Genomic DNA, 10897 nt, shown 5'->3' on the forward strand with positions numbered 1-10897 from the left:
AGGCTGATGCAATAGAAATAGTATCTAAAGGGTGTTTCCAAACTAGCAGGTGTGCTCTTGGCTGGGTACCAAGATGCACCCAGCCATAATAACCTTTGCTCTATGCTCCTTGTCTCCTATTGTCCTTTATTAAACTTTTTAAATGTTCATAAGAGAATGAACTTGTTTTTCACATCTCCAAGAGATCCCCAGACTCTCATTGTGTTCTCTGAAGCTCCGTGTCCTCTGACCTTGGTTGTCAACTGGAAAAGGCTGAAAACATTTTACAGGAAACCACACCTGAAATGTTCTCTCGAGCCTTGCCCCACGTTGGTGGGAGGCTTCTCCATTTCTTACTGTAATTTGCTTTCCTCTACTTCCCTCACATCCAGAGCCACTGGAACTGCCTGTTCAGTGAAATAAACTCAGACATTTTCGTAGGTACTTGCTATTTTAAATAGGCACTGTTCCATTTCCCTGTTTTATTGTTATCTTATAGCTATAAAATGTGGCTATCACAAATCCTCTGTCTTTGCTATGAACACAGTTACACAAAGATCATGGGTAAAATGACTTGAGATTAAAAAAAAAAATATTCGGGCAGCTTTATTTTCCTGGGTTTAGCTGTTTGAATGTTCTTTATTTTTACCAAAGGTTTTTATTGTTACAGTCACCATCATTTTTAGACCAATTTTCAATGATCTTGCTGAGGTTTTGTAATGTGTTAGTGTATTAGTACATTTTAAGGTCAGAAAAGGCAATTTTCATGATCAACAGGACAGATTTCTTGAAAACTCTCAGCAGCCCTTGGGTAAAAGTGTTTTTCAGCACTAATAACTGTGGCTGACTTTTATTTCCTCAGGAATCATCTAAATTACCATCCATTTTGGTCAGAATTGCTGTTGCAAATCAGAACAGAAAAAAACAATTTAATGGCTGTGAACCTCAGCAATTGTTTGTGGAAGGCTAGGGATTTTAGAGCATGTGTTTCAAAAGGTTCTGTTCTCTACTCCAAAAAGGTGCATTTTACTACTTGTTCAGGTGTTCCTCCTGCAGTGAAAAAGTTGTCTGAATTCTGCAGTGAATTTTGTTGGTTTTATGTTCTCTCTCTGCATTTTGCCTTATTTCTCCTAGATTTAATTTTCCTAATTTCAGTTTTTCTTGCATGAAACTTGAAACCAAACTCAATTAATCTCTGAACTTTGCATGATACACTGATATTGCCTGAATTAATTTTAATTTTATTCCTTTAGCACATTTCCCCAGTTAAAATGCAGATATATTAGGGCTTCATTTAATATTGAATCCTTTAAATACAATTAGGAAACTGTTCAGAACGTGGGAAATTCATCAGCACAACAAAAGGAATGAGAGATCTTTCTTTTTTCTTTGTAATATCAGAGCCAGCCCAGCTTTCAGTTGCACTCCAACACCTTCTTGGTCTCTTTTCCAACACTGAGTACTCAATTATTGAGTTTTTCTCCTGAAATATTTGACAACAAAATTTATGAAATACAATTAAAAACAAAGGGTAGAAAAGGTAAACATATTTCATGTATAATCAACTATGTTCTGCAAGTTTAGAAACGGCATCACACCCTTCTTGAGCAGATGGTGACAGTATATTGAGCATGGAAATTCTTTTGGGACATAAAAAATCTACTTTTTTTCCAGCAAAGTTAATGTACCAGTTAATATAAGCATGATATCAAAGAGATACAGTAGGATACACACTAAAACTTGACATTTGATGAAAAGTTTGTGCTTTAGAGGAAGCTATAAATAAATAGGGGAGTTTTTTTTAAACAGTTGCTAGTTCTTTCTTTGACTGTGCAAAGTACCTTCACTTGCAAATCTCACTTCACAAGCAATGTGTTTAATGGAGTAAGTTGAAAGAGAAAAATGTTTTTGGCCAATGACAGAAATGTGATTTCTTCCTTTTCTGTAGGTGAATAATTTACAATCACTGAAGAAGTTTATTTGTGTCTCCATTTCTGTAATGGAAGCGGTGGTCTCGAACGGTTACAACGGTGTAACAGTTCATGTGTTGACCTTGAGTTTTTCAGATTCTTGACCTGAAGTTGCTCTTCAAATGAGTTAAAACTATTAAATACACTTTTCCCACTTCTACTACCACTTATTTACAGACTACAGTTTGCCAAAGTCTTTTACTGTACCCATCCTTTGAAACAGGAACGTTTTGTTTGGTCAAACTCCTGAGCTGCACTAGAGCTCCAAAACCCCAGACCAGCATCAATGAATGTGAAGGATCTTTTTAAAAGTTTTCTTGAAATTCTGGTTGCAGAGAGGATAGAGGAATGGGTTTAAGGTGGAGTTGATGTAGCCCAGCCATATGGTGACCCTGTGCAGTTCTGAGAGCTGCTTGTAATCGTGGAACGTTATCACCATGAAGAGCACGAAGTAGGGGATCCAGCAGAGCATGAAGGCTGCCATGATCACTCCCAGCTGCTTGGCTGCCTTCCTCTCCCTGTTCCCGTGCCGCTGGATGCTCCTGGAATGGCCGTGCAGGGTGTGCCAGGTTTTCCTCAGGAATGTCATTCCCCTGGAGTCCCTACGCTGGGTCCCTCCCTGAGGGCAGCAGGGGTTGGGCTGTGCCCAGGGGGCCACCTCAGTGAAAGTGTGGTTGTCTGATGCCCCACTGGAGTCACTGTCCTGGCAGCCAGGCTGCTCCTTATTCCCAGTTTTTTTCGTGGCACACGCCCCCCTTTTCCTTGCTTTATCCAGGCCAGGCTCAGGCTTGGCTGTGGTGAGAGAGAAACAGCTCCACTTCAGGACCTTCCCATTTCTCAGGGCCTTTGAAGCCCTGTCAGGATGGCTGAAATGAAGCTCTGCCTCCACTTTCTGGGGCTCTGGGGAGCTTTGCTTGTTTGCACCGGGGGTGTTCCCACCTAAGGTTTGCTCCTGGGGGCAAGTATTTTTCTCATCCTTCATCCTGGTGTGATGTGTGGTGTTTTTTTCCGTGGATGACCAGTGGGACCCATTGCTGAGCTCTCGGTGCTGGCAGTGCCGTCGAACAGCCCTGAAGATTTTGCAGTAGAACCACAGCATCAGCAGGGAGGGCAGGTAGAAGTTGAAGATGGCCGCCAGCACTTTGAACCAGGTGACTTCGAAGAACTCCGTCTCGCATTTGTTTTCCTCCACCTTCCTCTGCCCGTTGTTGGCAAAAACGTGCCAGCCCAGGATGGGGATGACCCAGGTGAAGGAGAGCAGCCAGGCCCCCAGGATGAGCAGTGAGGCTCTCATCTTGGTGCGGTACTTGAGGTACCGCAGCGGCTGCTGCACCGAGCGGTACCGGTCCATGCACAGGATGAAGAGGTTGAAAATGGAGGCCGTGCTGGCCACGTAATCCATGGAGAGCCAGAACAAGCAGGCTGCCAGCCCCAGGGGCCACTCGGGGCTCAGCAGGTCCACGATGTTCAGGGGCATCACGGCCGCCCCCACGATCAGATCGGCAATGGAGAGGCTCACGATGTACAGATTACCCACAGTCTGCAGCTTCTTCTCCCTTCTCACGGCACACAGCACTAGGATGTTCATGACAATGGTGACCAGGGAAATGCTTCCCAGGAACAGGCCGAGGAGGGCCGGGGGAGCGTTGCTGGAGGCCTCTGTTGTGTTGTTGGACATCTTTTTCACGGGCACGCAGAGTGAGAATCGGAGTGGGCGTCCAGGCCTTGGACGCTCAGTCATGGTTTGCACTCCTGGGTGAAAACGTGTTGGGTTGCTTGGGGATTTTTATTTCCAGAACTAGGGGAAAGAAAAAAAACCTACTCAGTCACTCTAGTAATAAGATAATAAAGATAATAATTTGTGCCTCAGTTTAGCACTGTCCCTTTTAGGGCTTTCTTAAATAACAAATTTTTACAATATTTTACATACAAGTAATTCGTGTTTTACCCCCACTAAACAATCCCAAACAGTTTTCTTAGAGCTTAATCTCTTTCTGATCCCAAATCCAAAGAAGAAATTTAATTACTCACAGTTTTAATTCATTATATCTCATTAAACATCTGATCATGAACCATAACATAAACTCCATATTGGCAAACCAATTTAAAATGTGCTAGTAAAAAGCAATATTAACATATTTTGCACTAAATAATTTAAACCAGCCAGTGCTTATTTGCAACCTCCGTCTAATAGTTTGAGTATCCACAGTTGGCAGTCAGCAGGCAGTCATTCCAATTATAGGTAATGAGTAATCTCTTCATACACAATTTAGGCTCACACAGATTTCAAACATTTAAAGATGCGAGGCCTATTTGAGATCAAATGCAAAATAATGGGATAATGGGATTTTTCAGGATTAATAAGCATCTTCTGCTTCCCAACTGCTAACTTCATGTATTGATCCACAGTGCAGGATTGATTAATAATATTTTTACATCTTGGAGTAAACGATAACTGACAAAATTCTGCCTCCTGTTCATTGATGAAAAATGTCTGTGAGGGTGACACATATTCTGTGCCATTTCATAGCTTGCCTGAGTTTATGTCCTGGTAAATCTCTCAAAGCAATAAGGAAGGAAATTGAGACTGTGAATATATTTGCTCAAAGTATTTACACAACCAGCACTGAGGTATGCATGGGATTTCTCACCCTCAGAACTCTAAACATGGCCAGAGCAACACAATGCAACAGATTGTTCAATAATCAGCATTTCCTATTGAAATTCAGTGATGCAATATTCATTTAACTTTATCCTTTTCATTCCAGTAATCAGGGTTTAAGCTCCAATGGTTTGTGCTGCCTTATGAGAGGTCAAATTCCTTCTTGCCTGGGTGCTGGGTGGGTGCACAGGTGGGTGCTGGGAGAGGAGCTGCGTCCTTGGTGCCAGCAGCATCCATAGGCAGAGGAGACAGGAGCACCCTGGGGACTGCTGTGATCCTGGATTCCTTCAGGCTCTGCCAGGACAATTCCTCTGTGGCAGCTGCTCACAGCTCACAGAGCCCTCGAGCATCTCCTGAGAACAAGGACAGAAATGGCTCTGTGGGTATTGGGGACAGAAATTCTTCCTTGGATGCTGAGGACAGAAATTATTCCATGGATGTTGAAGACAGAAATGGCTCCATGGATGCTGAGGACAGAAATTCTTCCTTGGATGCTGAGGACAGAAATTATTCCATGGATGTTGAGGACAGAAATGTCTCCATGGAAGTTAAAGCAGCATGGCTGGAAAGTGGTTACATCCCAGTTTGTGTCTTTGTCTCCAACTCTTCAGGTGTGTTTAGGTGTAGGGGCACAGCCAAGGCAAGGAGCTGATGTAAGAAGCTGGAATGACTGATCTTCACCCTCACATGCTTCCATTTAAATGTATGGCAAAATAAAGGGAGAAAAAGCAATTTTAATTGAGTCTTCAACTGGAAAAAATAGCAGCAAAGAAAGCTGCCTGGTTAGACAGCTCTCCTTGGCTGCATATGGAATGCATGAACTGCATTTGGGCCTGGTCTGGATGATCTCCAGAGATCCTTCCAGCCCTAACAGTTCTGGGATTCTGGGAATAAAACAGCAGAACACAGTAAATGGTGTTCCCTGCTTCCCAAACCTTCTCCTTGCACTGCTGGGGCAGGATATAGGAAACAACTTGCAGAACTGATCAGGGCTGCTCCTGCTCCAAAGCAGGTTAATGTGCCCTTTCTTCAGGAGCTACTGATGTCATTCCTTATCTCGAATTCAGTTGCCAGTAGAAGAAAGCAATAATAATGAATAAATGGGCTTTAATGTTTGCACAGTTTAATTACACTGAAACAAAGTTTACTAAGAACAGATTTTAAAAAACCCAAACAAAACAGCCTAAACCCTTGGATTGCTTTGTGGAAATTCTAAATCCTGACCTCACCACGAAATGCCTCCTTAATTTTTGCTGTCTTTGAAACACTTTTTCTACAGGGAGGCTCAGCAATCGTGATTTGCTATTGTATTGCATTTCCAAGGAGCAAGAATCTACTGGGAGATGCTAAGTGGATGCCTCAGTGCCTCTTTAGTGCAGGTGCAATCTGAGGCCTGACTGAGTGGGAGAAAGTTTCTAGAAACTGGCACATCCCTTGCTGGCAGATTTTAAAGAAATTACAGCTCCAAAGAGCAAAATTCTTGTTCATCAGACTAAATTCAAGCAGAAAGTGAGATTTTAATTCAGATGGCCTTTACTCACTCTGTTGTACTTAAGAAACTTATTTATTTCTAGTCACTTTTTTCCCCTAAATTATTATTGACTTGTTGAAAGTACTAACATGTTAGAAGATTGATTAATTTCCCTCTCAAAAACTCGTTTATTTCTCTGTAAGGGAACAGGCCCTATTCAGTGCCTGCCAATACTGAAGGAATATTTTTGATAAAAAGTAAATGAAAAAACTTGGTAAACCTACCTGTTGTTCCCACTCAAATGACAATGTCTCAGTCCAGCCAGGACAGATTGGAAGTGTAGCTTCAGCATCCTTCAAGCAGCATTACCAGCTACTTAATTAAACCATTTTCTACACACCACTGTGTTTACTTCCTTTTTTCCTAGGTAAATTTATTATTTTCAAGTTTCAGCCTTAACCTGAAATTATCAGGAGATATATACAGACTTTTTTTGACACTGGCTGGCATTTTTTTTAGCAACACCTTAACACTTGACCTATATTCCATTAATATTAAAAACAGTTAACAGAAGATGGACACATTCCAAAGAATGTTTTGGCCTTCCAAATGTAAGCTCAGACTTCCATGAAACTCCTCTTTTAGCAGCTCAGTTTTCTAGTTTATGTTGTTCTAAATGTCAGTTTTTCCATGACAAATCCGGTCTTGTACTTGTGATAGCATTTCCCAAATATGGATTATTTTTACCAAGAGATAGGAGGAAAAACTCATCTTGGCAAGAATCACAAAGCTTCCAGTTATGGTATTAATTTTCCCCACTAGTCTAAACATTATCAATATCAACTAATTGGTCATCAATGTGATCTCTTAGCAAAACAGTATTTAAATGTAATTTTTCTTTAAGTACGCTGTTCTGTCTTATATTCTTTGCTCCATTACTTGTGTGTAAAAAGGGATTTTGCTGTAGGTGCCAGACCTGTGAAATCACTGCTGCAATGGAAGAAAAGTCCTCTGTGCTGTGATGCAGGAAATAAACACTTGAACTGTAAAATCCCTTATAAACAAGGGGAATTTCCCAGCAATGTTGCTCCTTTAAAGCTGAGCAGCTGCAGTGGTGCCTTTCTGGTCTGGGTTTACAATCTGTTGTTCCAACTCAGTCTAACAGGGCATCTTTCCTACAAGGATAGCAAAAAAACCTTGATTTTTCTGGGCTCCACCTTGTGCTACTACTGACTCCAACCCCTGACAACTGTAAACCTTGGTGGGTTTAATCCCTCTGCATCAGAAATACAATTTAAAAAACTTAACTCACCCTGTCTTTTAAACATTAATGTCTGGTTCTTCGCAAGTGGCTTGGGAGATCACTACTCACAAAAGTAAAAAACAATGTATGTGAAAAAGAGCTGGGAGTTCTTTCAGTGGTGAAGTTGGTCACTGTGAAAACTCTTTGGGGATTTACTTGAGTTCAGCTTAAGTGAGCTTTTGGTGTTTTGGAACTGTATGAAAACCATGAAAAAAGAGCACAGATTTAAACATCCTAGTGGGTGTGAAGAGTCACTCTCCTTGTACTGGCAATAAAACTAAACCCTGTTACTGAAAGATTTATTTTAGGTCACTTATTTTTTTTCCATCTTTAATCTGGAACCTGTATTTTCAGTCTCCTCAAACATCTGGTGAACTTACTGAAGTAATTTGATGAGTTCCTTCATATTTTTGCAATAATTCACTGGAAATACAAAGTTTTTCCTTTGTAGAAATACTCACCTGACTTAAACAAGCTGTTAAAAAAGCTCTTTTTTTTTTTTTTTTTTTTTTTTTTTTTTTTTTTTTTTCCCTGGCAGCTTTAATGCTTTTTGTTGGATTAAGCAGATGGCAAGGGGGCACAGGGTTTCTTAATAGTGAGAGAGCCTGGTGCCTTGTAAGTAAAAACTTAAAAAACATCTTATCCAAGAATTCCCATTCCTCTCCATCATTCCTGTCTGTAAAGGAAGGCTCCATCAAGAATGGGATAAGGTTTAGGGCAGGTCATGTCCCTGCTGTAGGGTCAGCCCCCTCAGGATGTGCTGGACTTGTATTTGAGGAAAGATGTGTATGAAAACAATGCATTTACCATTTTTCCTCGCAAGGGCACAGCTGTTTTCAGAAGAGGGTGTGGGTTTAAGTTCTTTCTCTTCCTCTTTCTTCAGCCAAGCCCCTGTTCTCCCTTAAACGAGGAACCAACCCCTCCCTGCCTGTTTTTCCCTGCCATGTACCCTTCCCTTCCCTCACCAGAGAGATGCTTGAAACAAGAGCATCAATATTTTCTGTGCAGACAGCAACTCCCCCGAACCATCCGAATTCAAGAGTGGCCGCTAAGTACCAGGGGGAATCGGGACTTTATCCGTCTGTTTGCCTTCCCTTCCTTCCCATTTCCACCTGAGCATCCCCGCCGCGCTCTGCCCTTGCTGGCCTGACCCGCAGCGACTCCTCTGTGCCCCCGGGGACCTTTGGGGCTGCTGGAGCTGCAGCTTGGACAAGTGTCCTGCGGGGGAAAGCTGCCTGAGCTTCCTGCAGGCTGTTGCCGCACTTTTGGGGTTTTTCTTCGCCTTGGTTTGTCCCTACGGGAGACCCTTTGCTCCACGCTCCCCTCTGCTGCTCTGGGCTGGGATGCGCCGGGTAAGGAGCAGCCAGAATCTGCCGAGGGCTCCCGATTTATGCTGAGGGAGAGTTCTCAAAAGCGGGGTGTGTTTGCTGGTGAGTTGTGCGGCTCCTGTTTGCTTTCCTCCCCTGCTCCTCTCGCTGCGCTCAGGGGGGACAAGCAAGATCCAATTCCTCCAGCTCCTCCTGTTCCTCCAATTCCTCCAGTTCCTGCAATCCCTCCCGCTGCCCCTCGTCCCAGCTCCCCCCTCCCTGTCCCCGCCGCTGGCCACTCACCGAAGGCAGCAGGAGAGAGGGCAGCGGCTGCGGCAGCGCGGCCGGGAGGAGCCGCTCCGCCTGCCCGGGGCTGGGCCGGGCCGGGGCGCGGAGGAGGCGGAGGATGCCGTGGGATGGGATGGGATGGGATGGGATGGGATGGGATGGGATGGGATGGGATGGGATGGGATGGGATGGGATGGGATGGGAGGCGATGGGAGGCGATGGGAGGCGATGAGAGGCGATGGGAGGCGATGGGAAGTGGTGAATGCGATGAGAAGCGGTGGGAAGCGGTGTGATGCAGTGGGATGCCGTGGAATGCGATGAGATGTGGTGGGAAGCGATGGGATGCGATGGGATGAGGTGGGAAGCGATGGGATGCAGTGGGAAGCGATGGGATGCGATGGGGATCTGATGGGATGCAGTGGGGATCTGATGGGATGCGGCGGGGAGCGATGGGATGCAGTGGGAAGCGATGGGAAGCGTGGCGAGGGATGCCCCGGGACGTGCCGAGGGATGCTCCGCTGTCCCGGGAAGAGCCCGGCTCTGGCGCTCGCTGCCCGCGGCTCTGCTCTCCCCGCCCGCCGGGGAGCCGCGGGGTGGCCGCAAACCTGTGGAAATGTGAGCTGGCTGCGCAGGGAGCTGCAGTGGGGCTCACCCGAGGTATCCCGAGAGTCTGCGGAGGATCCGACACCACCTCCTGGTCTGGGACCGTCCCAGCCTCATCAGTCACAGGCTGTCACCCTTCTCTGGTGAGCAGCACTGCAGTACCTGGAGCTCCTTTTAGTAGAGCTGCCTTACACAACTACTTCAAGACCAAGGAAAATCCCAGATGTGTAACACGTTATTGCATATTTAACTAAACTGGTGTTTTTGTGATTCACATGGGTCTAGTACATCTGCTCTGTGTTAAAGGTGCACACAGGGCTTGGGGGATTTTTTTGCATCTCTCTTACCAATATTCATTCCTTTCTTTAAGATCATGCTTATTTTCCCCTCATTGTAAAAAACGTTTAGAAATGTGTTGCACAAAATTCTCTGTGGGTTCAAAGGGGGAATTTTGTTATGTAGGTCACGAAGAATTTGTGCAATGATGTTTTTGCAAACAGCATTGTTGGGCACTTGGTAACTTCATTGTTGGAGAACCTGGTGAGGAGGGATTGTAAACTTTGCACAATTGCTCTCCACCATGAGCAAACAGGAAAATACAGGAAATCTCCATGGTCCTGCCCTCAGTCTAAGAGGATAATATCCATTGCCAAAAAGTGCAACTCTCAGCAAAGTGTTACATCCATTAACTCTTGGTGTTACTAAGGCAATCTTTCTGCTCTAGAATTGTCCCCTGTCCCACTGCAATTATGATAAACCCAGTCTGGGTTTTGGGACCCAGCTTGGGTGTCAGAGCAGGGACCAGGCTCTGCTCAGAGATGCTGAGAAATAGAAGAGGCAGCAGGCAGGAACTGGTGCCCAGGAAGTTCCACCTGGACAGGAGGCAGAACTTTTCCCCTGGGCAGTGACCAAGCACCGACCAGACTGTCCAGAGGGTGTGGAGTGTCCCTCCCTGGGTATATTCCCGAGCTGTGTGGACACAACCCTGTCCATGTGCCCTGGGATGGAGCAGGGAGGTGGCAACAACTGAAACCTGTGGTCACTTCCAGCCTGAGCCATGCTGGGATCCTGTGCTGAGAGGCTTAGCCCTGGAAAATGGTTCTGCAGGAGATGAAAGTCTGTCCTTGCTGGTGCCTGTACACAGGACTTGAAGAGCAAGTTGTGAGCTCCCAGCCCCACTGCCCACCCAAGGATGTTTCTGCAGCAGTTTCTTGCTCAGCCTCCTTTGCTGTTTGACCTTTTTGCTGAGTGTAAACAGGTTTCAGGTAGCACACTGTAAATCAGGGATGTTTTTAACTTTTTATATAACTCTGA

The 10897-nt window shown here is 44.8% G+C and overlaps 1 protein-coding gene across 1 annotated transcript; it reads right to left on the reverse strand.

The window, feature by feature from the left end:
- Positions 1 to 2176: 2176 nt before the first annotated feature.
- Positions 2177 to 3627, reverse strand: HRH1 (histamine receptor H1). The gene has a single exon (XM_041427562.1). It carries the CDS (start codon positions 3625 to 3627, stop codon positions 2233 to 2235), a length of 1395 nt encoding a protein of 464 aa, XP_041283496.1. The 3' UTR covers positions 2177 to 2232.
- Positions 3628 to 10897: the final 7270 nt, after the last annotated feature.

This window comes from Onychostruthus taczanowskii, unplaced genomic scaffold (genome assembly GCF_017590055.1).
Source record: "Onychostruthus taczanowskii isolate IOZ18803 unplaced genomic scaffold, ASM1759005v1 scaffold116, whole genome shotgun sequence".
NCBI lineage: Eukaryota > Metazoa > Chordata > Aves > Passeriformes > Passeridae > Onychostruthus > Onychostruthus taczanowskii.

Excerpts from the sequence above, each read along its gene's own strand:
- HRH1 (XM_041427562.1), bottom strand. The coding sequence starts at position 3,627 with ATGTCCAACAACACAACAGAGGCCTCCAGCAACGCTCCCCCGGCCCTC.